This window comes from Podarcis muralis, chromosome 2, assembly GCF_964188315.1.
Source record: "Podarcis muralis chromosome 2, rPodMur119.hap1.1, whole genome shotgun sequence".
NCBI lineage: Eukaryota > Metazoa > Chordata > Lepidosauria > Squamata > Lacertidae > Podarcis > Podarcis muralis.
In genome coordinates this window covers 112,283,621-112,311,145 of record NC_135656.1, presented here as the reverse complement: position 1 = coordinate 112,311,145, position 27,525 = coordinate 112,283,621, and the positions used below count along the sequence as shown (strand labels likewise).

The following is a 27,525-nucleotide window of genomic DNA, read 5'->3' as shown; positions in this document are numbered from 1 at the left end:
CTGCAGGAAGCAGTGGAAGACAGAAGTGCCTGGCGTGCTCTGGTCCATGGGGTCACGAAGAGTCGGACACGACTAAACAACAACAACAACAATAAGCAGCCACCAGCTGCACGTCTTGAAATTCTGGAAAACCATTAAAAAAATTTTTTTTAAGCAGCCACTGGCTCCTGCATGTGAGGCAGCCAAAGTAGGCCCAGGTCTGGTCAGTAACTGGATGAGTGGCCTCCTGGGAACCTCATGCTATGAATAAAAGTGGGATCCAAATGCAAGAAGTTGAATTCATAGAATTGTAGAATTATAGAGTTGGAGAGGACCCCCGAGGGTCATCTAGTCCAACCCCCTGCAATGCAGGAATCTCAGCTAGATCATACACGACAGGTGGCCATGCAACCTCTGCTTAAAAACCTCCAAAGGAGGAAAGTCCACAATCTCCCGAGGGAGACTGTTCCACTGTCAGAAAGCTCTTGCTGTCAGAAGGTTCTTCTTACGTTGAGTTGGAATCTCCCTTCTTGTAACTTGAATTCTAGCATTTTGGTTTGTTGCATTGTTTCCGCTCTTCGTTTCTTCATTTGCTCAGTGGAGGCTGGTCAATTACGGCAACCAACCAATCAAGTGAAACGTCAAACTTTTTTAAAAAAAAGTTTAATCCCCCTCCATATATACCTGTCTCTTTTCTCTCCCTCCTGCCCATCTTTTCAATGGCATTTTGTGACTTAAAACATCTGACCAGTCTTTGAGAGCATAATCGTGGTGGCTGCAAGGATACGACCTGTTTTACATCAGGATGTGACCCATTTGGGGACTGCAGGGTACCTTGGCTTCATAGACGCTGGTATCTAGGAATGACACCTGCACCTTTTTCCCCCATCCCACCTTGCAGCTGCCTCACGGGTTGCCCCCTCACGCTGAGGATCTGGCCTCTGAACTGGAGCAGCGCTTCCTCAGCAGCCCAGACTGGCTTCCCATCCACCACTTCGAAAGGTCTCACAGGTGGGGTTCTCGGCGGCCGCGGAGCCATCTCTCCCTTGTGTTAAACTGAGGTCTCTCCTTCCAGAAAGGAGCAAAAGAGGACACAGTTACTCGTGTGTTCTCTGGTTGGGGCGGCAGATTTGGTGGTGTGGGATCTGGGAATGTTATTGGTGGTGTTATTTTTTTCAAAAAACCCCCCAAAATCCTGCCTGCTTTCTCGAGGAAGGTTCTGGCCCCGCGAGAAAGACATCCAGTCGCTCTTTGAGGTGGACGTCACCCCCGTGCATTCGACGCTTCAGGCTGAGCGCAACCCCACCACAGGAGAGCTGCTGGGCTTCAGAGAGGTGAGGAATGGTCTTCCCCCCGGAATATCATTTTGTCAGGCAAGGGTGGGGAGTCGTAGGGCTAGGGACTCAATGTGGCCTTCCGGCACTCTCTGCCTGGCCTGCAGAACTTTCCCCACACCCCCTAACTAGCCCCACTTTGCACCACCCTGACTGTTTTCACCTGGCTGGAATTGGTTCTTAAACTCTTGCCCGCGAGAAGGCTAGAGAAGGGCATGTGAGCCATGTGTGAAAACTAGCCTGCTGTAGGAAGATCAAAGGCACACTCATTGCTCCACCCTCTTTTTTACCTGGCCCCAACCACTGCGTTGTCCTGAAGTGAGCGTGTCCCTTGGGCAGAAAGGGGTTTCCCGCCTTGTTGGGGCAGGTGGGTGGTTCAATATGCTTCAGCCAACCAGGGCTAACATACCTGGTGGAAGGCGGGTGTGGGTAGTTTGGGGAAAGCAGTCTTGCGGGCCAAATTGGGGACCTGTGCCAAGCCACATGTTCCCCCCACCCTTGTGCTAAATCTCTGGACACCTCCATGGTAGCAGCCAGGCTCTGGTACATGTCCCCTTCTGCTGCCCACCATGGCCCCCGGTTGCTCCAAGCAAGGATTGCAAGCTTTAACGACCGCTTGAGCATTTTGCTCCTCTTGCAGCTAGATACAGGCGCTGTGGTCTAAACCACTGAGCCTCTTGGGCTTGCCGATCAGAAGATCGGTGGTTCTAATCCCAGCGACAGGGTGAGCGCCCATTGCTTTGTCCCAGCTCCTGCCAACCTAGCAGTTCGAAAGCACACCAGTGCAAGTAGATAAATAGGTACCGCTGCAGCGGGAAGGTAAATGGCATTTTCATGCGCTCTGGTTTCCATCACGGTGTTCCATTGCGCCAGAAGCGGTTTAGTTTTGCTGGCCACATGACCCAGAAAGCTGTCTGTGGACAAACGGTGGCTCCCCCGGCCTGAAAAGCGAGATGAGCACCGCAACCCTATAGTCGCCTTTGACTGGACTTAACCATCCAGAGGTCCTTTACCTTTTACCTTTAACCCCCGCCCCCCATGACCGGGTATGTGCGGCACTGGGAAATAAATAGATAGATTCAAGTCAGGAAATGATGAGAGAGAGCTGGAGAGTCCTTGTGGCATCCTTGTGACGTCAGTGATGATGGAGGAAACCCCAATGAGACCAGAGGTGTAGCAGGGCTTTGTTTCAGTGGTTCAGCCTTCCCGCCAAACAGGTGACAAAAGCAGGAGAAAACCGGCATTTTAGGGGCTGTTTAGAGGGTGCTTCGTCATGGGTGGCGCTGTGGGTTAAACCACAGAGCCTAGGACTTGCCGATCAGAAGGTGAGCTCCCGTTGCTCAGTCCCTGCTCCTGCCAACCTAGCAGTTCGAAAGCACGTCAAAGTGCAAGTAGATAAATAGATACCACTCCAGCGGGAAGGTAAACAGCGTTTCCGTGCGCTGTTCTGGTTCGCAAGAAGCGGCTTAGTCATGCTGGCCACATGACCCGGAAGCTGTACGCCGGCTCCCTCGGCCAATAAAGCGAGATGAGCGCCGCAACCCCAGAGTCGGCCACGACGGGACCTAATGGTCAGGGGTCCCTTTACCTTTACCTCCCACCTAATGCCATTTTCACTTATGCGCATGGGGCCCCGGAACATAACCCTCTGCATAAGGGGGGGGGGGGGACACCTGTATACTTGCTGTCTTGAATTGAGAATACAGTCTATAGGAATTTAAAAACTGTTGGGAGAGCGGGGAACTAGCCGTGCACCTTTTGGTCTTGATTGACACCGCTCCCCCTTCCATTTCAGGCACTTGTGGACAACATGGGCTTATCGGCAAAAAATTCTCTTTCCTTCCAACGAGCACCCGGCCCTCCAGTCGAGGCTCTCCGAGGCAGCGCTACCAATTACCCCTTCTGGCCAGGTATGGGTCTCCTGTTCGCACTGCCTGGTCTGGGGAATTGGCGCTACAGTCTTACGCCAGGGCTTGGAATCTTGTTAGGACTCCAGCTCCCATCAGCCCCAGCCAGCAAGGCCAGTGGGTCAGAGATGATGGGAGGAGGGTCCGTCCCCCGTCCCCCCCGCATCATGATTTTTGCCAGCGCCTGCTCTTGTGGTTGTCAGGAGTTCAGCCTACACTCAGGTAGGACCCTGGCAGAGACACATGCACGACTGGCATGTTCTCTCCCTCCTGGTCTTTCGTTCGGGAGCTTCAAAAGCTTTCTTCAGCCCAAACATCACAGCAACCAATGCCAACAGACATCGACACACTTAGGGACCCGTAGATTGCGTAACAGACCTCAGCAACTCAACATTTTGGCCAATCTACTTTATTTACATAAAAACACACACGGAGCACTGCAACATGGCTCCCTCTCTCTCTAGCATCAGACAGCAAAGAGGAAAAGAACAAAGGACAATAGTCCCACTTCACGGAACACAGTAACACAAATATCCTGTCTCCATCACTTCCCACTCTGTGGAGTCAAAACATACACCGCCGTGTGATAGACGACAATCCTATGACTGCAACCACGGAGCAGGAATTCTAACAGTGATTCGCTATTCTGTGTAGGAGTCAGGAGAGAGCTGTGCCAGCAGACTTGACAGGAACTACAGGAATCGAGAGAAACATTGGCTGGTTTCCCCCGCATTTTGATTTTTGCATAGCACACACACACACACACACACACACACACACACAGTCATGATTTGCAGTATATTGCTGGGTGAAAAATTATGTAAGCACCATCACAATATGGACTTCAAACCAGTTTTTGGTGATATATCAATATATCACCCAGCCCTACTGTGCAATTCAGTTGCAGAATTCTGAGTCTTCTGACTGCAGAATTATTGCCATGCATGCAGCTTTGCTCTTAATTGTCCGCAGTGCATTGTTTTAACTCAACCTCTCTCTAGGTGGGATGGACGAACCCAGCCTTGAACAGATCAAGACTCAAGAAGACCAGGAAGAGGACATTGATTTTGAGAACGGTACTTGGCAATAGATGGTGCACCTTCTCTTAAGATCCCAGCCAGTTCTGGGTTGCTGTTGTTAATGCCATGTGTCCACTGCAGCAGCCTTGGTGAGGCTTGAAGACGTTGCCCTATTTATGTAGGGTGGGGAGATAAGGAGAGAACATGGTGGGCTATGGGGTTGCCTCTTCTTGAAATCACAACCGGGTGGCCTTTGATAGCAAAAAACATCACCCTAGTAAGGCTAGAAGGGACGCCGGTGGTGCTGTGGATTAAACCACAGAGCCTAGGACTTGCCGATCAGAAGGTTGGTGACGGGGGTGAGCTCACATTGCTCGGTCCCTGCTCCTGCCAACCTAGCAGTTCGAAAGCATGTCAAAGTGCAAGTAGATAAATAGGTACCACTCCGGCGGGAAGGTAAACAGCGTTTCCGTGCGCTGCTCTGGTTCGCCAGAAGTGGCTTAGTCATGCTGGCCACATGACTCGGAAGCTGTGACTCCCTCGGCCAATAAAGTGAGATGAGCGCCGCAACCCCAGAGTCGGTCACGACTGGACCTCATGGTGAGGGGTCCTTTATCTTTACTTTTAGTAAGGCTAGAGTGATGAAATAACAGGCACCGAGTGTGAATTATGATGTGTTGAAGTCGTTTTTTTAAGCCCACTCTTCAGATGGAAAGGCCAGCAGCACAGTTGACATCAATAAAAATAAGGACAATCCCTGCAGATTCTGGGACCTCTCTCCTCTCTCAGGGCTCACTGCTGATACGTGGCCTGGGCCTCTGAGCAGGTGCAGGGAAGCTGCCCTACGGTACCATGACTTTGGGACATTGTGGGAAATTTCAAAGGGTGGCTGGACACAGCTGTCCTTGACAGCTGCCTCTGCAGCCAGGTATCCCACTGGCATGAGGAGGTTAGGCCCATCAGAGGATCCTCTGACTGGGGCCTCCTCGTACCTCGGGCTGCCCCCTGCTTTGAGGCCACGGACCCTTCTCTTTCCTTCCGTCTTCAAGCCCGTGTCCCTTCCTGCTTTTTCTTTCTTCCCTCAGATTTGCTGACGGTCCCACCAGGCTGGAAGAAGGGAGTGGAGTTCACCAGACAAGGTAACCTCATTTCTGGTAGAGAGATGATTAGGACTGGTGAGGAGGCTGGCTTGGGGGCTGGGAGACAGTGTGGTGTAGTGGTTAGAACAAGGGCAGCTAGCATGGCGCTCTCTGGGTGTTGTTGGACTCCCAGTTCCCATCAGCCCCTTCTGGTATGGCCCAATGGTCAGAGATGATGATAACTGTTGTCTAGCAGCTTCTGTAAGGCTACCCTGGGGCAAGACCACCTCTCTCCATGTGAACCTACCCAGACCCTGAGAACATCAACTGAGGTCCTTTTTCGTGTGCCTCCTCCACATGAGGTCTGGAAGTTGGCAACATGAGGAAGGGCCTTTTCTGTGGTGGCTCCCTGGTGCCTTCATTATACACCTTTAGGCTCCAGGCGAAAATGTTCCTTTTCAACGAGGTCTCTGGCTAAACATCCTGTATATCCTTTTATACAAATTTGGGGAAGGGGTTTATTGTTTTGTTTTGTTTTTGTTATGTGTTTTATATTTATATACTGTATGCTGTGACGCGGGTGGCGCTGTGGGTAAAAGCCTCAGCGCCTAGGGCTTGCCGATCGAAAGGTCGGCGGTTCGAATCCCCGCGGCGGGGTGCGCTCCTGTTGCTCGGTCCCAGCGCCTGCCAACCTAGCAGTTCAAAAGCACCCCCGGGTGCAAGTAGATAAATAGGGACCGCTTACTAGCGGGAAGGTAAACGGCGTTTCCGTGTGCGGCTCTGGCTCGCCAGATGCAGCTTGTCACGCTGGCCACGTGACCCGGAAGTGTCTGCGGACAGCGCTGGCTCCCGGCCTCTAGAGTGAGATGGGCACACAACCCTAGAGTCTGTCAAGACTGGCCCGTACGGGCAGGGGTACCTTTACCTTTAGAGAACAGAGCCTTTACCTTTACCTTTACCTTTACCTTTACCTTATGCTGTGAACCACCCTGAGATCTTTGGATAAAGGGCGATATACAAAGAAACATAAGCAATAAGAGCATTGAGCTAGGACCTTGGAGATCTGGGTTCAAATCCCCCATCTGCCTTGGAGCTTGGCCCAGTCACTGTCTCTGCCCTAACATGAGCTGAAAGACCATAGCAAGCCTTGTAGAGAGGTTTGAAACACACATTTCCACAGCATATTTTCAACTGAGCCAGTTGCAAACTCTTCCTTGGATCACTGAGCCCAAAAGCTGCTCTCTCCACGCCTGCCCTCCTGCCCTCAAAGGGGATTCCTAAGTGGAGAAACCTATCTTGCTTGTGTGTGTCACCCCCCACTTCAGAGCTCAAGGCCTCCCCAGGGTTGCTGAACTTGACCCACCTGCTGGGGGCCCTGGACACCTTTGAGCTGGGAGCCTCCAGCGACGAAGAAGAGAAGGAGAAGGCTGAGGAAGGGAGGAAGAGGACGAAGAAGGGGAAAGGGGCGAAGGCAGAGGAGGCGCCCCCGGCAGAACCAGCGCCGCTGCAGAGGGCAAGCAGCCTGGAGGAGCTGGTGCTTAAGGTAGGGCCACCTGCGTGCAGAGAGGGTGAGGCGTTCTCAAAGTAAAGGAAGGATTGAACTCTGATTAATAAGAATACACACAGAGGCTTGAACCAGCAAGACTCTGGGAAGGGTGCGTATAATAATCTGTCTCTCCACCCCCTGGCCCAGGTCATTTTATTCACAAAAGAACTTCTTACAGAGAGTTTGTAAGAACCAATCAGATTTCTTCTGAGCCTTTCAACAAACTCCACGTGAGGACAAAGTCAGATCAAAAGAAATTCTTTTAACTACACAGACACAGGAGTAAACAGGAGAGGATGGAAGGATGGCAAGGAGATAGGCATCCTTATCACCTTCTGGTTCGCCAGAAGCGGCTTAGTCATGCTGGCCACATGACCCGGAAGCTGTACGCCGGCTCCCTCAGCCAATAAAGCGAGATGAGCACCGCAACCCCAGAGTCGGTCACGACTGGACCTGATGGTCAGGGGTCCCTTTACCTTTAAGATCAACATCCTGAGATTAACATATCGGAAAGGCTACTTCAAAGAAGCTGCCCACTATCTTTCACAGCCCAGGATGCATGCCTGGTGAAGCAGCTGGCAACTGGGCTGTGTACGTGACTCGTCAAGCAGAGAGAAAAGGACAGTAGAGGAAATGGCCAGAGATGCAGAGGGTTGTGGGATTTGATCAGAAATTATTGTCAATGAAACCCAGTCAACGCCATGCTTTCACATGGCTTGATGCATATTTTATAATTCCTCATAGTAGTCCCACCTGACCCCACACTCTGAATATTTGCACTCCTACAGAGGGACGGAAGGATCTTGGGGCGATGTTGGCAGGTGCCCAAGCAGGTGGCAGGTGGGTTTCTCTGTCTATAGAGGTGAGGGAAGACTGGCGGAAGATGCGGCAGGCTTCTGGCCTGGGAAAGAACTGCGAAGGGCGCTGCCCCCCAGGAGCCAAAGCTGCTCTAGCCAAATTCAGACAAAAGGAAGGACAAGGCTACTAGATATGGTGGCTCTGACTAGAACCAGCATTGGTACACAACCCTCCCTTTTTATTGGGTCTGTGGGTGGGTGGCGGATTCCCTTTCCCCATCCCTGGCTTCCTTTACGCTGCCTGTCTCCTCTTTGCCTTCCTCTCAGGAGGTGACGCCCACCCCTAAATCAGCCCCACAGGCCGCCCCGGCCCCTGCTGTGGCTTCCGAGCCCCCCAAAGAGCAGTGGGCCATCCCAGTGGATGTCAGCTCTCCCGTGGACGACTTCTACAAGCGAATTCCTGATCCAGCTTTCAAGGTACGATGGCAGCTCAGAGGGCCGAGTGGGGAGAGGAAAGGTAGGGGTTAATAATAATAATAATAGTAATAATAATAAATTTATTATTTATACCCCGCCCATCTGGCTGAGTTTCCCCAGCCACTCTGGGCAGCTCCCAATCAAGTGTTAAAAACAATACAGCATTACATATTAAAAACTTCCCTAAACAGGGCTGCCTTCAGATGTCTTTTAAAGAGAAGATAGCTGCTTATTTCCTTCACATCTGAAGGGAGGGCATTCCACAGGGCGGGTGCCACTACCGAGAAGGCCCTCTGCCTGGTTCCCTGTAACCTCACTTCTCGCAATGAGGGAACCACCAGAAGGCCCTCAGCGTTGGATCTCAGTGTCCGGGCTGAACGATGGGGGGTGGGGCCAAGGACTGATGACGCTAAACTTCATCCCCCTGTGTGACTTCCTCTCTCTTTCTCCCCACTCCTCAGTGGCCTTTTGAGCCAGACGTTTTCCAGAAGCAGGCGATTCTCCACTTGGAGAAGCACGACTCTGTGTTTGTGGCTGCCCACACCTCTGCCGGAAAGACCGTGGTGGCGGAATATGCCATTGCTCTGTCCCAGAAGCACATGACACGGTGAGAGTGCATGTTATGAATGATAATAATTAACATTTGTACCCCACCGTTCCTCCAAGAAGCTCAAGGAGGAGAAGTATGTAGTTTTCCTCACAACAACCCTGTGAGGTAGGTCAGGTGGAGAGGTAGCGACTGGCCCGTGGTTGCTCAGCGAGCTCCATGGCAGAGGGGGGATTTGAACCCTGGTCTCCCAGGTCGTAGTCTTGACACTAACCACTATACCACAGTAGCTCTTACAGTGTTTAGCTGCCCTCCATGCCCAAATGAACACTGTTATGTAAAATACAGTGGTACCTCAGGTTAAGAACTTAATTCGTTCCAGAGGTCTGTTCTTAACCTGAAACTGTTCTTAACCTGAAGCACCACTTTAGCTAATGGGGCCTCCTGCTGCCGCTGTGCCGCTGGAGCACAATTTCTGTTCTCATCCTGAAGCAAAGTTCTTAACCTGAAGCACTATTTGTGGGTTAGCGGAGTCTGTAACCTGAAGCGTATGTAACCTGAAGCGTGTGTAACCCGAGGTACCACTGTATTGAACCTGCTAGGGTTGAGCCTGTGAGGCCTTGGTCAGATAAGAACTAGGACGACAAAATATCCGTTTTTATTGACTCATGTATGGAGGGAAAATAGTAAAACAGACTCCTGTCCCAAGCAATTGCCTATGATTACCTAGTAAAAGTAAAGGTAAAGGGACCCCTGATCATTAGGTCCAGTTGTGGACGACTCTGGGGTTGCGGCACTCATCTCGCTTTATTGGCTGAGGGAGCCAGCGTACAGCTTCCGGGTCATGTGGCCAGCATGACTAAGCCGCTTCTGGCGAACCAGAGCAGCGCACGGAAACGCCGTTTACCTTCCCGTCGGAATGGTACCTATTGGGTATGCTGGAGTCCAGAGTCCCCTCCTTTTGAACTTCTAAAACTCTTTATTTTCTTCCCTGGCTCTTTCTGCAGCACCATCTACACTTCTCCAATCAAAGCTCTTTCCAACCAGAAGTTTCGGGATTTCAAGAACACCTTTGGGGACGTGGGGTTGTTGACGGGGGACGTTCAGCTCCATCCGGATGCCTCGTGCCTCATCATGACGACGGAGATCCTTCGGTGAGGATTTGGGGTATAAATGGGGAGGGGTTTCTAAATGTGCCCCGAAATGCTGGCAATCCTTGGTTTAAAAGGAGCTCTTGGAAAAGACAAATGTCACTCTTTAAATCTATCCTATTATTCTTATTATTTATTCTTATTTATTCTTATTGTTTATTATTATTATTTATTATTTATACCCCGCCCATCTGGCTGGGTTTCTCCAGCCACTCTGGGCGGCTTCCAACAAAATATTAAAATACAGTGGTCTGTTAAACATTAAAAGCTTCCCTAAACAGGGCTGCCTTCAGATGTCTTCTAAAAGTCTGGTAGTTGTTGTTCTCTTTGACATCTGGTGAAAGGGCATTCCACAGGGCGAGTGCCACTGTCGAGAAGGCCCTCTGCCTGGTTCCCTGTAACTTGGCTTCTCTCAGCGAGGGAACCACCAGAAGGGCCTCGGCGCTGGACCTCAGCGTCCGGGCAGAACGATGGGGGTGGAGACGCTCCTTCAGGTATACTGGACCGAGGCCGTTTAGGGCTTTAAAGGTCAGCACCAACACTTTGAATTGTGCTCGGAAACATATGATTACCATTGTCATTAAATATCAACCATTTTCTGCCTTTTTCTAATGGTGCCCAAAATATGGTCCGTGGAATGAGCTTCCCTCGGGAGGCTGTGGACTCTCCTTCCTTGGAGATTTTTAAGCGGAGGTTGCATGGTCGTTCATCAGGGATGCTTGAGTTGAGATTCTTGCATTGCAGGTGGTTGGACCCCCTCGGGGGGTCCTTTCCAATGCTACCATTCTATGATTCTACGGTCCGGCCAGCCCTTGTTCTGCTGTTGATCAGGGTAAAGAGTCCCGGCCTTACAATATCCCCTTCTCTTTCCAAAAACCCTCAGGTCAATGCTCTATAATGGCTCAGATGTCCTCAGAGACTTGGAGTGGGTGATCTTTGACGAGGTGCATTACATCAACGACTCAGAGGTGAGGAAATGTGCACACCAAGGGGAGCAGGGCTTGGATCCGCCACGTATCAAGTCGAGGCAGTATTGTCTGCACAGGCTGGCAGCAGCTTTCCCGGGTCTTAGATCTTTCCTAGCCCTGCCTGCAGATGCCAGGAACTGAACCTGAGACCTGCTACCAGGGACTGCATTCTGCATGCCAATCAGAGCCTACAGCACCTCTCCCCATCCGCAGCCTTCCTAGAAACATAGGTAGCTGCCTTGTTCTTCCGGATCATGTGGCCAGCATGACTAAGCCGCTTCTGGCGAACCAGAGCAGCGCATGGAAACGCTGTTTACCTTCCCGCCAGAGCGGTACCTATTTATCTACTTGCACTTTGACGTGCTTTCGAACTGCTAGGTGGGCAGGAGCTGGGGCAGAGCAATGGGAGCTCACCCCGTCACGGGGATTCAAACCGCCGACCTTCTGATCGGCAAGTCCTAGGCTGTGTGGTTTAACCCACAGCACCACCCGCGTCCCACTCTGAACTGGTACAGTCCAGAATAGAGATGGTGAAGGCCTGGACGAAACCTGGGAAAATGGGGGGAGGGGGGAATCTTGTTGTTGTACTCAGGTCCTTCTGGCGGCCATGGGCCTGACATAGCAGAGGTCTTCTTAATTTCTTCCGTTCCCTTGCAGCGTGGGGTTGTCTGGGAGGAGGTTCTCATCATGCTGCCAGACCACGTGAACATAATTTTGCTGAGTGCCACCGTCCCCAACACCCTGGAGTTTGCTGACTGGATAGGGTAAGAAGTGGTGCAGTCGGAAATGAAAATCGTGGTGCTGCGATTCCTGCGTTTCAGGGGGTTGGACTAGATGGCCCTTGGGGGTCCCTTCCAACTCTGCAGTTCTATGGTTCTAGGAAGAGGGAGGGATGAGGGATGGAGGGGACTGGGCTGGGGAGGGAATAAAGGAGCATAGTGCTTTTATGGGATGTGAAAACCCTAATGAACTGCCAATTAAAGAATAGTAATAATAAATAATAATAAAATTTCATTTATACCCCGCCGTTCCCGGTTCAGAAAACCGGGCTCAGGGCAGCTAACAACAAATTTAAAACACTTAATTGTGATACAACAAAAAACAGCATAAAACTTGAATAACAATAAATTCAGAATTCAAAAATCAATTTAGGGGGGAAATCCATCCAATAAACATTAGATGATCACCAGGGCTAGCTGGCTAAATTAGTCCTATCTGGGCCAGCGAGGAGACCGGGGGAGAATTAGCTGTGGGATCCCAGAGCGGGTAATCTTCATAAAAAGGGGAGGGGGAGGGAAGGAAGGGGACTAAAAGATCAGGCTAAGTTCAAATTGAAAGCCAGGCGGAATAGCTCTGTCTTACAGGCTGCGGAAGAAAGTTAAGTCCTGCAGGGCCCTGGCCTCATGGGACAGAGCATTCCACCAGGTCGGAGCCATCACTGAAAAGGCCCTGGCCCTGGTGGAGGATAATCTGACTTAGGGCCTGGGACCTCTAAATTATGATTATTCATGGACTTTAAGGTCCTCTGCGGGGCATACCAGGAGAGTAAAGGTAAAGAGACCCCTGACCATTAGGTCCAGTCGTGGCCGACTCTGGGGTTGCGGCGCTCATCTCGTTTTATTGGCCAAGGGAGCCGGCATACAGCTTCCGGGTCATGTGGCCAGCAGGACTAAGCTGCTTCTGGCGAACCAGAACAGCGCACAGAAACGCCATTGACCTTCCCGCTGGAGCGGTACCAATTGATCTACTTGCACTTTGACGTGCTTTTGAGCTGCTAGGTGGGCAGGAGCTGGGACTGAGCAACGGGAGCTCACCCCATCGCGGGGATTTGAACCGACGACCTTCTGATCGGCAAGTCCTAGGCTCTGTGGTTTAACCCACAGCGCCACCCGCGTCCCTATACCAGGAGAGGCGATCCCGTAAGTAGTAAGTGCTACAGCCAATGTCATGTTTGGTTGGGCGCAGAGGATTGGTGGGAGGGAGCAGCTGGGGAACCCCCAAAGGAAGAAGGCTCAGAGGCCGGGGAGTGGTGGTGGGACGACAACACTTGGCAGAAGGCGAAGAGGGACAAGACTGAGAGGATGGTTGGGAGCTGAAGAGGTAAGAGGGCTTGGTGTGAGCTAGGAGAGTTGTGGCGGAGAGAAGCCCAGAATCAAGCACAGAAGCTGAAACAGGAGAGGAGGGGGCCAAGAGGCAGAGATGAGGCAGGCTGCTGACGAGGCTCAGGTGTCTCCCCTTCCTACTACAACAAGCTCCCCTCCCCACTGGTGTCCCAGGACCAGAAGAGGCATGAAAAGGGCGGAGGAGACGTTGGCGACATGCAGTCTCAGATTGCTTGGGGAGAACCCTAAAGAGGGGAGACATAGGCAGCTGTGGGGAAGCGGAGCCCTGTAGTCTCAGCAACTGCTTCATAGGGGCAAGACCTACCAAAGATGATAAGACCTACCAAAGATGAGAGCCAGTGTGGTGTAGTGGTTAAGAGCGGTAGTCTCGTAATCTGGGGAACCAGGTTCGTGTCTCCGCTCCTCCACATGCAGCTGCTGAGTTACCTTGGGCTAGTCACACTTCTCTGAAGTCTCTCAGCCCCACTCACCTCACAGAGTGTTTGTTGTGGGGGAGGAAGGGAAAGGAGAATGTTAGCTGCTTTGAGACTCCTTAGAGGGAGTGAAAGGCGGGGCATCAACTTCAGCAGCAGCAGCAGCAGCCTAGGGACTTTTCACAGGCCCCACCCCCTCACCAGGTCCCACCCTTGATGGGAGCGGCTCCACACCCTCCTTAAGTGCTTCTCGCTGGCTGGGATGTGGCCTTAAACTCTGTCAATAATAATAATAATAATAATTTTTATTTATACCCCGCCCTCCCCAGCCAAGGCTGGGCTCAGGGCGGCTAACAAGCAATAATAAAAACAAGTTGAATGAATACAACTTAAAGACAAAATTAAAATACAACATTAAAATATTAAAATGTAGCCTCAGCGCAGGAGGAGAAAGGAAAAAGAAAGAGGGGGAGGGAATCAAATGGGCTCCAAGCCAAAGGCCAGGCGGAACAACTCTGTCTTACAGGCCCTGCGGAAAGAAATCAGATCCTGCAGGGCCCTGGTCTCATGAGGCAAAGCGTTCCACCAGTGTTGAAAAGGCCCTGGCTCTGGTTGAAGCTAATCTGACTTCCTTAGGGCCCGGGACCACTAGGGTATTGCTATTTATGGACCTTGAGGCTCTCTGTGGGGAATACCGGGAGAGGTGGTCCCGTAGGTACGAGGGTCCTAGGCCGTGAAGGACTTTATAGGTCAAAACCAGCACCTTAAATCTGACCCTATACTCCACCGGGAGCCAGTGCAGCTGGAAAAGCACTGGGTGAATATGCTCCCATGGCAGAGACCCCGTGAGGAGCCTCGCTGCAGCATTCTGCACCTGCTGGAGTTTCTGGGACAGCTCTTGCTTGCCTGTATGGAAGACAGAGAGGGGTGTCTGTGAGCACATCTAGAAGCCAGCTGATTGTACAAATGCAAAATTTGTTGCCCCGCCCACCCCTGGCTTGCCTGTCTCCCATTGGAAGGTGGCCCAGAAGGGATAAAGAAGGGCTCCTCCCCCTTGCAGTACCATCATATCTATCACGCCAGCATCTGCCGTGTAGAGGTGTGCCTTGGGTGAGCTGGGGGAAACAGGAGAGTCCGCAAGCCTGCAACTCAGCCATGCTGGGCGTCCTTCTTCTTTGCAGGAGGATCAAGAGGAAGAAAATCTACGTGATCAGCACCCTGAAGCGCCCCGTCCCGCTGGAACATTACCTGTACACAGGCAACAGCCAGAAAACGCAGAACGAGCTCTTCCTGCTGGTCGACGCCCGCGGCACGTTCCTGACCAAGGGGTGAGGCCCGATGCGCTGGCAGAGCATCTCAGCGGTTGGTGGGAGGCCAAATGGCAGCCCCCACCCCACCTTGGTGGCCAAAAGTGTAATAAGCCCAATAATTGCACTTTAATGGTGCCCCAGATCTTTTCTCCAGAAGCAACTCACTTAGTCCATCTAAATGGCAGGGGCATGGCCTTGTAAAACAGTTAGGGCAGGGAAGGGAAGCTGGTGTGGCCGACGGCTGAGGATGATGGGAGTTGTAGTCCAGGAAGGTCAGGAGGGCATGGCATTGGCTACCGCTGGCATCAGGTTGGCTTGTTAACCATGCCTTAGGTTTACTCCAACCCCGGCCCAAGACACACTCTTCCTGCCTGAGACAAGCCGAAAATGGCACCCCATCCCCTTTCCTCCTTTTTTCTCTTTTTTTACTTGTAGTCCGTGGAATAATGTCTTATCCACCCTTTGCTTACGTACATAAAGTGAGAAATATTATTATTATTATTAATAATAATAATAATAATAATAATAATGGATCAGACTCTTACTGTCCAACCAGATTCCTATTGGTATCTTGGATACCTGAGCACAAAAGCCGCTTTCCCCACTTGCGAGTCCCAACAACTCTGGTATTTTACCCTTGATGTTGGCTTGTGATATATAGCCATCATGATGAGTAGCCATTGGTAGCTGTGGCTGCTCTCCATTAGTTTGTCCAAAACCCCTAAACTTTGTGTGCTTTATGAATGAATCCTTCCTTTGGCTGGCCTGAACCCTCCATGGGGCCGGCCCTGCCAGTGGGCCGAGTGAAGCAGTTGCCTCAAGCGGCAGATGCTCAGGGATGGTTGGGGGAATAGTGGCAAGGCATCGGAAGGGCAGAGCTGGCATGTGCCACTCACAGCCTGTCCTGAGCGAACTTGCTCCCCATGGATGTGGTGGGGTGGGGAATGCTGTCCTGTTGCCAATATTGAAGTAAAATTCAGGATTGAGCTATGGAACTGGGAGTGGCGGCCATCTTGTCCTTTGCCTCAGGCAGCAAAAAAAAGTTGACCGTCCAATGCTCAGCTCCACTAGATGGCTTGGAGTATTTCTGAGAGAAAAAAACCTCCGTCTCCTTTCCCCAACACCATGTGTAACTTTATACGCCTTGGTCGTGTTTCCTCTCGCCCCTTTCTCCCCGTCCAAACGAATCCTCCAGGTATTACGATGCTGTGGATGCCAAGAAGGAGCGGGCCAGCAAGCATTCCCAGACCTTCGGGGCCAAGCAGCCCATGCACCCAGGGGCTGGGGCAGGCCAGGTACGCTGGGCCAGGTTCATTGCAGACCTGGGAGGGAGGGGGTTTGATGCTGGCCTGTTGGGAATCTGTGTACGTGCAGCAACTCACACAGAGTCAATTAAGGTTTGGCAGACAGCCAGAAGGCAATCTGAAGGAGTAAGTCTGCCTGGTGATAACAGAGACATGGAGACAGCTCCCTGATTGGTCAAGCTCTCTCAAGGGAGTGATAATTAATGGCCTACTAACTGGAATGTGTGAGTTCAGAGGTTCAGAGTTCTGCGTGTCAGTGTAGGAGTTGTGAGTCGTGTCAGAGAGAGCTAGCATAAGATCCGTGTTCTGTTCCTGTAAATAGTCCACTGTATATAATAAACACCCAACTACAAGTTCCTGGTTCCTGCTTCGTCTATCCTGTCTGCAGCCAAGTTGCCAATTGCTTCCATGGATTCTGCGTTTACTCTGCTAGGTCTGGCTAAGGTCCTGCAACTAGTCAGAAAGTTGCGAAACACCAAATAGGTCCCCCCCCCCCCCGCCCGGCATCAATAAATACATAAAATGACCCAGTGCTGCTGTGTGTTGTAACGAGAAGGGCAAAGGAGAATGGGTTCATTAGGACCTAATGTCACCACTTCCCCTTTGGCATAGCTTTTTTAAAACAAGGGTGGGGGCGCCTTTGGGCGTGTGGGATCCTTGATAGGTGAGTGTGGCCTATGGGCAATAGACTTTGGGCACAATATAGAATATGATGCATGGGTCAAACTTTGGAATGAGAATTTAAAATTTACTGCATGCTCTACTTTAAAAGAGAACGTAATGAAAATGGTTTATCACTGGTATCTTACTCCCACCAAACTAGCAAAAATGGATAGGATGAGTAGCAAAATCTGTTGGAAATGTAAAGAAAAAGACAGTGATTTTTACCACATGTGGTGGACATGTGACAAAATGAAAGAGTTTTGGGAATTGATCTATAATGAATTAAAAAAGATGTTTAAATATACTTTCCCAAAAAAGCCTGAAGAACTACTACTAGGTTTGATAGGAGAGGATATTAAGACGGCGGACCAAAGATTATATTTGTATGCTACGACAGCAGCCAGAGTTCTGATAGCCTAAAAATGGAAAACACAGGAGATACCGACTGTAAAGGAGTGGCAGACAAAGTTGGTCGAGTACGCGGAACTAGCAAAACTGACCCATAGGATTCGCAGACAGGAGGAGACAAAGTACCAAAAAGAATGGAGTAAATTTATGGTCTATATAAGTGAGAACTGTAGAAATTTGAAGACGTTAGCAGGACTGAAATAAATCTTATGTCATGGTTTAGTCTTTTACTAATGAAACTGTGAATTAAAGATTGGAATCAGAAAACCTGCGGAAGGGAAGGAGGGAAGTCAGTGGCTCTATGGAGCACAAAATAAGATACATGTAAAAAGACTTGACATTTTTGTTTGTTGATGTTGGTGTATTTAAAATGAAAACTTAATAAAAAACATATTTTTTTTTTTAAAAAAAGATAGGTGAGTGTGGCCATGGTGGCGGAGGCTGATGGGACTTGTAGTCCAGGATGTCGGCCTAGGCCCCAAGCCAAGTTAACCTGTGGCGTTCCCCTCAGGACAAGAACATCTGGCTCTCCCTCATCGACATGCTGCGCAAGAAGGACCAGCTCCCCGTGGTGGCCTTCACCTTCTCCCGCAACCGCTGCGACGACAACGCCTCCATGCTCACCACCGTCAACCTGACCACAACGAATGAGAAGAGCGAGATCCACGTCTTCTTCCAGAAGTGCATCTCCCGCCTGAAGGGCACAGACCGCCAGCTGCCTCAGGTCAGAGAGTGGGGCAGCGAGTGGTTGGCTTCTCGGCGAGACGCACAGGGCGCTGGGCCTCTTGGCATGAAGGTGTCTCTTCAGTTTTAGGGTTGCTCAGGGGAACCAGGCCTCCAAACAGCTTCGCTGCCCAGGGAGGAAAAGCCATGCCTTGGAACAACTTGACTGCTAGATAGCGGTGTCAGTAGTATTTATTCATTGCCTTCCACATGTGTCCCAAGTAGATGTACAATATAGAATTTTTAAAAGCTGGTTTCATATTGCTTCTTGGCTTTTTGGCTAAGATCAAGTGTAGCACCTGTTCTTATCAGTTTAATATCTGATATGTCATCTGAGAACTATACAGTGGTACCTTGGTTGTTGAACTTAATCCGTTCCAGGAGTCTGTTCAACTCCCGAAACCATTCGAAAACCAAGGTGCACTCAATCAGAAGCTACAGAAGCCACATCGGACGTTCGGCTTCCAAAACACGTTCACAAACCAGAACACTGACTTCCAGGTTTGCGGCATTCAGGAGCCGATTTATTCAACGACTAAGCCATTCGGAAACCAAGGTACCACTGTTTATTAAACGGATCTTTGGTGCCGGGAGATGGAATAGGGGCTTGCCCCATCCACTCCATACATCAGCCAGGTATTGCAGTACCTCCAAGAACTGTGCTCTTCCCTTCTTGGGAGAAAGTTACTTCTTGAAACATAATAATGAAAAAGAGCCTTTTAACAACAACAGTACAAAAAATGATGGGAAGTTGTGTTTAAAACACACACATACGCAAAATTGACACCTATAGCAGAGACCTATTGAGAAAGCTTGTTGGAACGAAAATGTTTTCTTTCCAGAAAATGCAGATAGTGAATGCCTGCTGTTATGTCAAGAGGCTGTCCCGTCTCATCAGGACTGCAAGGCAGAGTAGAGCATTGTGGCCTCTTTGTGTTAAGAGCGGCTTAACACAAAGGGACTGGGTGTGGAAAACATGGCTTCCAAGAGGTGGAGTAGATAGGTTGCATCCAATTCAGTTCCTCTCAGGGTAGAGCCATTGAAATGAAGAAACCAAAGTGAGCCATCGCCCTTAATTTCACCGGCTCTTCTCTGAGTAGAACTAACATTGGAGACCACCCTTTGTCTTTGCCAGCGTGAGGCACAGGGTATTATTATTTTGTTTTATTATTTTATTATTTTGTTACGGGCTTTATACGTTAGTACAGTGGTACATCGGGTTACAGGTGCTTCAGGTTACAGACACTTCAGGTTACAGACTCCGCTAACCCAGAAATAGTACCTCAGGTTAAGAACTTTGCTTCAGGATGAGAACAGAAATCACACAGTGGCGGCGAGGGGCAGCGGGAGGCCCCATTAGCTAAAGTGGTACCTCAGGTTAAGAACAGTTTCAGGTTAAGAACGGACCTCCAGAACGAATTAAGTTCTTAACCCGAGGTACCACTGTACCAGCACCTTGGACTTGGCCCAGTAGCAGATTGGCAGCAGATTGGAGTGGATTTCAACAGCCACCGCCCCTCCAAGGCCTGGGTTAAGACTTCAAAATGGCCGCCACTCCCAAGTTGTCTCGCAAGCCTAAGCATCAACATGGCCGCCAGAGTTGTATAGACGTTATTTCCAATGAGTTTCTTGACAGCCTCTTTCAGTAGAGAAATCCAAGATGGTGACGAGCTTCCTGGAAGCAATAGGGAAGGGGCTGCTGGGCTTTGTCTTTTTTTTAACAGCGTTTTAACAGCCCAGTTGCTGTTCTTCCAGGTCCTTCATATGGTGGATCTCTTGAAGCGAGGCATTGGGGTGCACCACAGTGGCATCCTGCCCATCCTAAAGGAAGTGGTGGAGATGCTGTTCAGCAAAGGCCTCGTCAAGGTGAGTCCTCTGAGCTTATACTTTGGAGAGGCACCGCCGTGTGGCTGTTAAGAGTGCTAGACTCAGACTGGGGTCACATCCGCACTCTTATGCCGCTTTTAGCAGTCATGGCTTCCCCCCAAAGAATCCCAGGAGCTGTAGTTTGTGGAGGGTGTGGCTCTGTGAGCGAGTCTCCCAACAACGCTCTGCACCCTTAACATTTCCCAGGATTCTTTGGGGGGGGGGGAAGCCATGACGGTTTAAAGTGTGGATGTGACCTGAAGTGGACACAGGTTCCTGTTCCCGCTTGGCACGAGCGTCTCCACCCCCATCATCTAGCCCGGACACTGAGGTCCATCTCCAAGGGCCTTCTGGTGGTTCCCTCACTGTGAGAAGTGAAGCTACAGGGAATCATGCAGAGGGCCTTCTCAGTGGTGGCGCCTGCCCTGTGGAACGCCCTCCCACCAGATGTCAAGGAAATAAACAACTATCTGACTTTTAGAAGACACCTGAAGGCAGCTCTGTATTGGGAATTTTTTAATGTCTGATGTTTTATTGTGTTTTTAATATTCTGTTGGGAGCTGCCCAAAGTGACTGGAGAAACCCAGCCAGATGGGTGGGGCAATAATAATAATAATAATAATAATAATAATAATAATAATAATAATAATGCCCACAAGGTGAGGATGAAAGGGCGGAGACCTCCTACGTGCTACCTTGAGTTCCTTGGAGGAAAACCGAGATGAAAATGTAAAAAATAATAATTAAAAGAAACTGAACGGTTGGGGGTGGGGGTGGATATTTCACCCCTCCCGTTGCAAGAATCTCCTGACAATGTTTTCAGAAAGGAGGGGGCGGAATCTGCTCATTGCTTCTTCTGCTCCAGCCTGACTCTGTGGGAGTCTGAGTGTTCTCTGTGTAGAGATAAGATGGCTGCTTCAGCAGCTGTAACATTCATGCAGTCCAGTGTTTAGTTTCTAGTTTATTTTTCAGTTTGCAGTAGCTGTAAAAGAATAAAGAATTTATGCTTCAGAGCCGTTGTTCGTGCGATTCATACTCTGCTGTGCTCTGCTGGCTTTGGTGCTCACAGCTCAAAGTTGTGAGTCCGTTGCACTTAGACCTGCTTCTCTGCAGCGGAAGGTCTCTGGAAGTGCTTTCCCAGCTCGCGTGGCCCAGTCGGGGCTGAAGAGGCTGAGCCCAGTCATTGGCACCGGCTCAAAGGCGGAGCCGACAGTGGGCGGGGGACAAACATAAGGAGCAACTTGACAACATTTTCCTCCATTGTTCTTGATTCAGATCCTCTTTGCCACTGAGACTTTCGCCATGGGAGTGAACATGCCGGCAAGGACTGTGGTCTTTGATTCGATCCGCAAACACGACGGCACAAACTTCCGGGATCTGGTGCCAGGTAACAGGGATAGCGGAGGGAGGGCAGGCAACTTTTCCCTGGCCTTAATGCTTGCTTTCCTTCCATATTTAATCATTTCCTTGCCCCCCCCCCCCGTTCCTCTGTGGGTTTTTCTACCCACGTTTTATTCTCTAGCTTCTTAAAGAATTGTAGAGTTGGAAGGCACCCTGAGGGTCATCTGGCCAGACTTCACCTGGAGTACTGTGTCCAGTTCTGGGCACCACAGTTCAAGAAGGACACTGACAAACTGGAACGTGTCCAGAGGAGGGCAACCAAAATGGTCAAAGGCCTGGAAACGATGCCTTATGAGGAACGGCTAAGGGAGCTGGGCATGTTTAGCCTGGAGAAGAGGAGGTTAAGGGGTGATATGATAGCCATGTTCAAATATGTAAAAGGATGTCACATAGAGGAGGGAGAAAGGCTGTTTTCTGCTGCTCCAGAGAAGCGGACACGGAGCAATGGATCCAAACTACAAGAAAGAAGATTCCACCTAAACATTAGGAAGAACTTCCTGACAGTAAGAGCTGTTCGACAGTGGAATTTGCTGCCAAGGAGTGTGGTGGAGTCTCCTTCTTTGGAGGTCTTTAAGCAGAGGCTTGACAACCATATGTCAGGAGTGCTCTGATGGTGTTTCCTGCTTGGCAGGGGGTTGGACTCGATGGCCCTTGTGGTCTATTCCAACTCTATGATTCTGTGATTCTATGATCCAACCCTCTACAATGCAGGAATCTCAACTGAAGCATCCAGAACAGCTGGCCACCCAACCTCTGCTTAAAAACCTCCAGTGAAGGAGAGTTTCCAAGGGAGTCTGTTCCACTGTTGAACAAGCTCTTCTTCTTTTTTAAAATCATTTTTATTTATTTTCCAATAAAAAACATCCAATTAATATCAATCCAATCATAATGCTCCCAATTAAAATAAAAAACTAAAATAAAAAAAGACCAAATTATAATTATTAATTTTTCGAGCTCCCCACGGTCTGGATCTCTGAAGCATATCTCCACATCTCAGTCCTGCCTCTCCTCGTTGTTTCCATATTTTCCACATCTCAATTTTGACGCTTTATAATTCCGTTCCCTGAGTCCACGATTCGCAATCGTGTCAAACATCATATACTTTCATCCGTCGAATACTGCTTTGTTAGTACAGTGGTACCTCGGGTTACATACGCTTCAGGTTACGTATGCTTCGGGTTACAGACTCCGCTAACCCAGAAATAGTACCTCAGGTTAAGAACTTTACCTCAGGATGAGAACAGAAATGGTGCGGCGGCAGCAGAAGGCCCCATTAGCTAAAGTGGTGCTTCAGGTTAAGAACAGTTTCAGCTTAAGAACAGACCTCCGGAACGAATTAAGTTCTTAACCCGAGGTACCACTTTATATATTTTTCCAACTGTCTTTTTCTCAGCGCAGCTTCATCTGACTCCATTCCAATCTGGGATGAACACGCTCTTCTTGATAGCTTTCATGGTGGACACCCAAGCAGCGATAGCTTGGCTGTATTGCTGCAGGAGAAAGAGGAGTGAGGCCAGATGTGTGGTGGCTGCTCATATTCCTTTCTGGCCAAATGTTAAGACTGGGGATGTGCGTGCAATGTTGTTCCTCCCCTCCTGCAATAAATTACAAAGCTCCCAGCTGCAGGTCTCACCTTACAAGCGGCAAGCCTAGTTGCAGCAGCAAGATACGGACATGGTGCTGCTCAGTGATTCACCTGGTAGCAAGCTGCCATTCACCCCAGGTGCTGAGGCAGGAACTGTTGTCCGCCTGGATAGATTCCTAGTTGGCAACCATTACTTACTGAAGAGCCCCTTTTGACCGCAGTGCCAACCATCTAATGACAGGAGCTCGTCCTACTCTCGAGTAGGACCCTGGTAGAGACACATGCCCGACTGGCATGTTATCTCCCTCCTGGTTGTTCATTCAGGAGCCTCAAAAGCTTCCTTCTGCCTGAACATCACAGCGACCGATGCCAACCGACACTGGCACACTTAGGGATCTGCAGAGTCTGCGCAATTTGTGTGACAGACCTCAGCAACTCAGCATTTTGGCTAATCTACTTTATTTACATATAAACACACACAGAGCACTGCAACATGGCTCCCTCTCTCTCTAGCATCAGACAGCAAAGAGAAAAAGAGCAAAGGACAATAGTCCCACTTCACGGAACACAGTAACACAAACATCCTGTCTCCGTCACTTCCCACTCTGTGGAGTCAAAACATATACCGTCATGGGGTAGACAACAATCCCATGACTGCAATCACGGAGCAGGAATTCTAACATCGAAGTGCATGTTTCTTTCTCGCACAGCTGAGTACATCCAGATGGCAGGCCGAGCTGGACGCCGAGGTCTCGACACCACGGGGATGGTGATCATCTTGTGCAAAAACCAAGCACCTGAGATGGCTGATCTTCACCGGATGATGTTGGTGAGTTAGGCACACAAATGCACACAAACCGTTTCCCATCCCTGTTGCACCAGATTATTCTGCAATGGGGTGTCCTTTAAAGTGTCAGGGCTGAAATAACGTATTGTAAGAGCTTTCCTTCTGGGTCAAGCCTAAATGTAATCCAGAGCTTGCAAGGAGGGCAGGACCACCAGAATCTCTTTGGTCTTGGCAACTGGTATTTCGAGGCTTCTGACCTTAGAAGTTGCTCTCAGTCAAAACTACCTTACAGGGTTCTTGTGAGGATCAAATGGGGAGGAGGAGGAGGACTATGTGCTCCTCCTTGACCTCCTTGGAGGAAAGGGTGAGATATAAATGCAATAAGTAAATACAGTGGTACCTCGGGTTACATACGCTTCAGGTTACATACGCTTCAGGTTACAGACTCCGCAAACCTAGTAATAGTGCTCCAGGTTAAGAACTTTGCTTCAGGATAAGAACAGAAATCGTGCTCTGGCGGCGCGGCGGCAGCAGGAGGCCCCATTAGCTAAAGTGGTGCTTCAGGTTAAGAACAGTTTCAGGTTAAGAACGGACCTCCGGAACAAATTTAGTACTTAACCTGAGGTACCACTGTAGTTTATTTAGCACAATCCATTTTTAAAAGCCATTTCTATGCTTGTGTGAATTTTCTGCGAGGTGAGTAAATCTGTATTGCTTTCACTCTGCGTAAATTCTGCCGATTTTTACCATTTGGCATACCAAGACCGATTTGAGTCTTCTCGCAATCATCCTCATTTAGCCAAAGTTTATGCACAACACAAGGGACGCGGGTGGCGCTGAGGGTTAAACCACAGAGCCTCGGACTTGCTGATCAGAAGGTTGGTGGTTCGAATCCCCGCGACGGTCCCTGCTCCTGCCAACCTAGCAGTTCAAAAGCACGTCAAAGTGCAAGTAGATAAATAGGTACCGTTCCAGTGGGAAGGTAAATGGCGTTTCCATGCGCTGCTCTGGTTCGCCAGAAGTGGCTTAGTCATGTTGGCCACATGACCCGGAAGCTGTACGCCGGCTCCCTCGTCCAGTAAACCGAGATGAGCACTGCAACCCCAGAGTCGGCCACGACTGGACCTAATGGTCAGGGGTTTCTTTTCCTTTTCCTTTACCTATGCACAACACAAGAGAAAGAAATTGGCATCAGTGTCTTGCTCTTGTGCCCTAGAAGCATCGGCCAGCCATCTCTCTCTAGCTTTGGAGATAGTAGCAGGCATTGCTTCCATTCAGCCATAAGAGCTAGAAACTTGGTTTCTGCTCTTAAACAGATTCTCCAGAAGCTGAATTCACTTCTCCCAGTGCCATTTTCTGTGCACCTGCAAAACCGCAATGGAGACACAGCCAGATGGATTTCTACAGCCAGATGGGCAGGGTAGAAATAATAAATTATTATTATTATTAATTTTATTATTACTGCTTGTTGGTATATAGGTTTCCTAGAAGGGCCTTAAGGTCATGAAGAAGAACCCTGTAGCTGGTTCAGGCAAATGCCCCGCCTGGTCCAGCAAGGCAGAGGCCCCCGATGCGAAACCTGTGAAAGCAGAGGCATTTGGGGAAAACAGCTTTGCTGCCTTCCTCTCCCAGCTCTCCTCCTCTGTCCCTCCAGGGCAAACCCACCCAGTTGCAGTCCCAGTTCCGCCTCACCTACACCATGATCCTCAACCTGCTGAGAGTAGAAGCCCTTCGCGTGGAGGACATGATGAAGAGGAGCTTCTCCGAGTTCCACACCCGGAAGGACAGCAAGGTAGGTCTCTGGAGAGAGCGGGTGTCAGAAGCGAGCCGGCAGCTAGTCACACCACGCCGTGCAAGTTGGAGTTAAATCTTTATTAACAAAATTATGTTCCGCACAGGAGTGTCAAGCCTAATGAGCACAGTAACTCATCTCTAGTAGGTCTTGCTCTCATCAAACAGGTGCTGGGACTGAAGGACCCCACAGCTGCCTAAGTGGCCACCCCCACCCCAGTTTATTTCCCAGCAATCTGAGACTTTGCCTGTGCATCACCAATCTCTCCTCTGCCCTTTTCATGCCTCTACTTGTTCTGGGAGACAAGCATGGAGGGGAGACACCCGTGCCTCTTCCCCAGCCAGACTCATTGCGCACACCCCTCCTCTCCAGCCTCTACTGATTCTGGACTTCTCTCTGCCGCAGACTCCTCTCAGCTCACGAAGCCTTGTTACCCCTTTAGCTTCCAACCCGCCTCTTCCCAGTCTGCGCCCTCTTCTCTGCCTGACCACGCATGGTTGTCCCACCACCACCACCACTCCCTGGGCACTGTGCCACCTTCTTCCCTTCAGGGTTCCCCAGCTGGGGTCTCCCACCATTCCTCTGTGGCCAACCAGTATGTGGCTCCCTGGGGAAAAGAAGAAAGGGCAGGTGTCGTAACCAGATCTGACTTGAGGACACTTGGAAAGTCCAGGGCATGAGTTGGGCAGCAGCCAGAACTCCTGTCATGTAAGGATCTTAAACACTGTTGTAAACAAAAATTGCCCTTTTCCCTTATGGGGGACACAAGAGCCCATATAGAGTCCTTAAGTGGGTTCCCTATTGGTAGGAGAAAATAACAGAGGCCAACCAGAGAATATTGAGAAGCAAAGCAGCTAGTAAGCCTGATCTTTATTGATCTGTTGCAACAGTGTCCTCACTCACCAGACGAAGGAGGGAGGAGGAACCCAGAACAATGGTGCACAAGGTCTTACAAAGACTTTTGAAATTGCCACCCTGTAGATCAAGACCAAGGGACGCGGGTGGCGCTGTGGGTTAAAGCCTCAGTGCCTAGAACTTGCCGATCGAAAGGTCGGCGGTTCGAATCCCCGCGGCGGGGTGAGCTCCCGTTGCTCGGTCCCAGCGCCTGCCAACCTAGCAGTTCGAAAGCACCTTCGGGTGCAAGTAGATAAATAGGGACCGCTTACTAGCGGGAAGGTAAACGGCGTTCCGTGTGCTGTGCTGGCTCACCAGATGCAGCTTGTCACGCTGGCCACGTGACCCGGAAGTGTCTGTGGACAGCGCTGGCCCCCGGCCTATAGAGTGAGATGGGCGCACAACCCTAGAGTCTGTCAAGACTGGCCCGTATGGGCAGGGGTACCTTTACCTTTACCTTAGATCAAGACCACCCCCAGAAACATCATACATACATCACAGAAGGGGTGTAACCTAAGACCACCTCCCAGATACCTACATCACAGAAAAGGCAGTCTAAAACAGAAATTTGAATGTTGTTTTTCCTATTTGCCAGGTTATCTGCTTGCCTTTCCTGATTGTCTTTCCTGATAGTCTGTCACCCATTAAAATGCTGATTACTCAATTCCTGAGACAATGGGAAGGCTCCCTGACCCCCCTCCCTCCTTGCAGGGAAAACATTTGGTCAGTTTGGGAATCAAAATGGTTCCAGGTCGGTCTTCCTGTGCTGATCTATGTACGTGCTTGGTTGGTACACTTATGAACACTACCATGTATTTAAGACCTCAAAATTCCTATCACAACACACACAAACACACACACACACCTTACAGGTCCAAGGCTGTATGGGAGAAGCAAAGGAATAAGAGGGGAATTGTAGATCAGGGCTAGGAATTTATGCCTCCCTGGATGTTTCTGGACAACTCCCATAATTCCTGGTCAGCTATCCTGGCTGATGGGAGGCTTGGGAGTCCAATAACGTTTGCAGGGCTGCAGGCTCCCCTTCCATGTTTGATGGAGGTCAGCATGCAAATATGTAAGAAGCCAAATAATAATAATAAATTTTATTTATACCCCGCCCTCCCTGGCCAGAGCTAGGCTCAGGGCGGCTAACACCAATAAAATCACAGTAAAAACATAATAGGGGGGAAAGAGGGGGGGGGGGGACAAATTTAAAATACAGGTTAAAATGCAATTTAAAATTCAGCCTCATTTTAAAGTAGCTGATAAATCAAGACCATAATGGGAGGCAAACATAAGGGTCAGACTGAGTCGGGAACGTGGGGAAGAAACAGCTGATTGAAGATCAGCATGGTGTACACATGAGAATTTTAGAAGTGGATCAGGCAATTAGTCCATTTAGCCCAGTGTTGTCTGCCTGCTGCCAGGGAATTAAGCTAGAAGCATTCTGTT

At 49.9% G+C, this 27,525-nt stretch overlaps 1 protein-coding gene, 1 long non-coding RNA gene and 1 pseudogene across 2 annotated transcripts in view; 2 read left to right on the top strand and 1 right to left on the bottom strand.

Moving 5' to 3' along the window:
- The window catches only part of LOC144326613 (uncharacterized), a 187,998-nt gene that overhangs the window by 124,804 nt on the left and 35,669 nt on the right, over positions 1 to 27,525 (bottom strand). The gene's annotated exons all lie outside the window — the stretch shown is intronic.
- SKIC2 (SKI2 subunit of superkiller complex) overlaps positions 1 to 27,525 on the top strand; it is a 44,059-nt gene that overhangs the window by 2,870 nt on the left and 13,664 nt on the right. Inside the window, exons 3-20 of the mRNA XM_028719919.2 lie at positions 881 to 990; positions 1,196 to 1,313; positions 3,109 to 3,223; positions 4,222 to 4,296; positions 5,325 to 5,378; positions 6,644 to 6,861; positions 7,989 to 8,138; positions 8,600 to 8,745; positions 9,693 to 9,839; positions 10,720 to 10,804; positions 11,462 to 11,568; positions 14,522 to 14,668; positions 15,846 to 15,945; positions 17,537 to 17,749; positions 19,504 to 19,614; positions 20,890 to 21,001; positions 23,311 to 23,429; positions 25,042 to 25,179. Of these exons, the coding sequence (XP_028575752.2) occupies positions 881 to 990; positions 1,196 to 1,313; positions 3,109 to 3,223; positions 4,222 to 4,296; positions 5,325 to 5,378; positions 6,644 to 6,861; positions 7,989 to 8,138; positions 8,600 to 8,745; positions 9,693 to 9,839; positions 10,720 to 10,804; positions 11,462 to 11,568; positions 14,522 to 14,668; positions 15,846 to 15,945; positions 17,537 to 17,749; positions 19,504 to 19,614; positions 20,890 to 21,001; positions 23,311 to 23,429; positions 25,042 to 25,179 (2,265 nt within the window). The remainder of the gene's footprint in view (positions 1 to 880; positions 991 to 1,195; positions 1,314 to 3,108; positions 3,224 to 4,221; positions 4,297 to 5,324; positions 5,379 to 6,643; positions 6,862 to 7,988; positions 8,139 to 8,599; positions 8,746 to 9,692; positions 9,840 to 10,719; positions 10,805 to 11,461; positions 11,569 to 14,521; positions 14,669 to 15,845; positions 15,946 to 17,536; positions 17,750 to 19,503; positions 19,615 to 20,889; positions 21,002 to 23,310; positions 23,430 to 25,041; positions 25,180 to 27,525) is intronic.
- On the top strand, positions 18,009 to 18,125 carry LOC114593085 (U2 spliceosomal RNA; annotated as a pseudogene).